This window comes from Penaeus monodon, chromosome 29 (genome assembly GCF_015228065.2).
Source record: "Penaeus monodon isolate SGIC_2016 chromosome 29, NSTDA_Pmon_1, whole genome shotgun sequence".
NCBI lineage: Eukaryota > Metazoa > Arthropoda > Malacostraca > Decapoda > Penaeidae > Penaeus > Penaeus monodon.
Window position 1 is genome coordinate 20166386 of NC_051414.1, and position 595 is coordinate 20166980.

The 595-nt window shown below is 40.7% G+C and overlaps 1 protein-coding gene across 1 annotated transcript in view; it reads left to right on the top strand.

The window, feature by feature from the left end:
- LOC119591999 (mitogen-activated protein kinase kinase kinase 4-like) overlaps nt 1-595 on the top strand; it is a gene marked incomplete in the record, with an annotated part of 37888 nt that overhangs the window by 34149 nt on the left and 3144 nt on the right. The window contains 1 exon segment of the mRNA XM_037940768.1: nt 128-315. Coding sequence (XP_037796696.1) covers nt 128-315 — 188 coding nt within the window.

Here is a 595-nt window from a genome sequence, read left to right on the forward strand (position 1 = left end):
ATCACTCAGTCAGTTTATCAATTTATCTCATATCCACCTTTTCTACTTGTCTGTTTACCCCCCTCCCTCAACCATCATATGCTTCCATTTCAGCCATCCAACATAAGCTTGTATGACTTTTCCTTAGGCACTGGAAGGTTCTCGAAGGTGTACACAGCTGTCAACAACAACACAGGCGAGTTGATGGCCATGAAGGTGTTGCCACTACAGCCAAATGACCACAGATCCATACGTAAAGTGGCCGACGAGTTACGCATCTTCGAAGGCATCAGCCATCCACATCTTGTGCAGATCTACGGCGTAGAGATTCATAATGTAAGATATTGTGGCTGGGTTGGAGGGGTGGGTTGTTGGTTTGTTAATTTGTGACAATAGTGGGGCTAAGGCATAGGTACACAAGTATGTTTGTGTGTGTTTGTCTCATATCTCTCAGTTATCATTTATTCTCTTTATATTGTATAATATGTACAAATGGACTTGGCATAGGTAACAGCATCTAGTAACTTGAGAGAAGCTACAACTTTTTATATAGTGGTGATATAATGATTTAGATTAGAAGTAGGCAATGTTAGTTAACCTCACATCCAATCTTAAC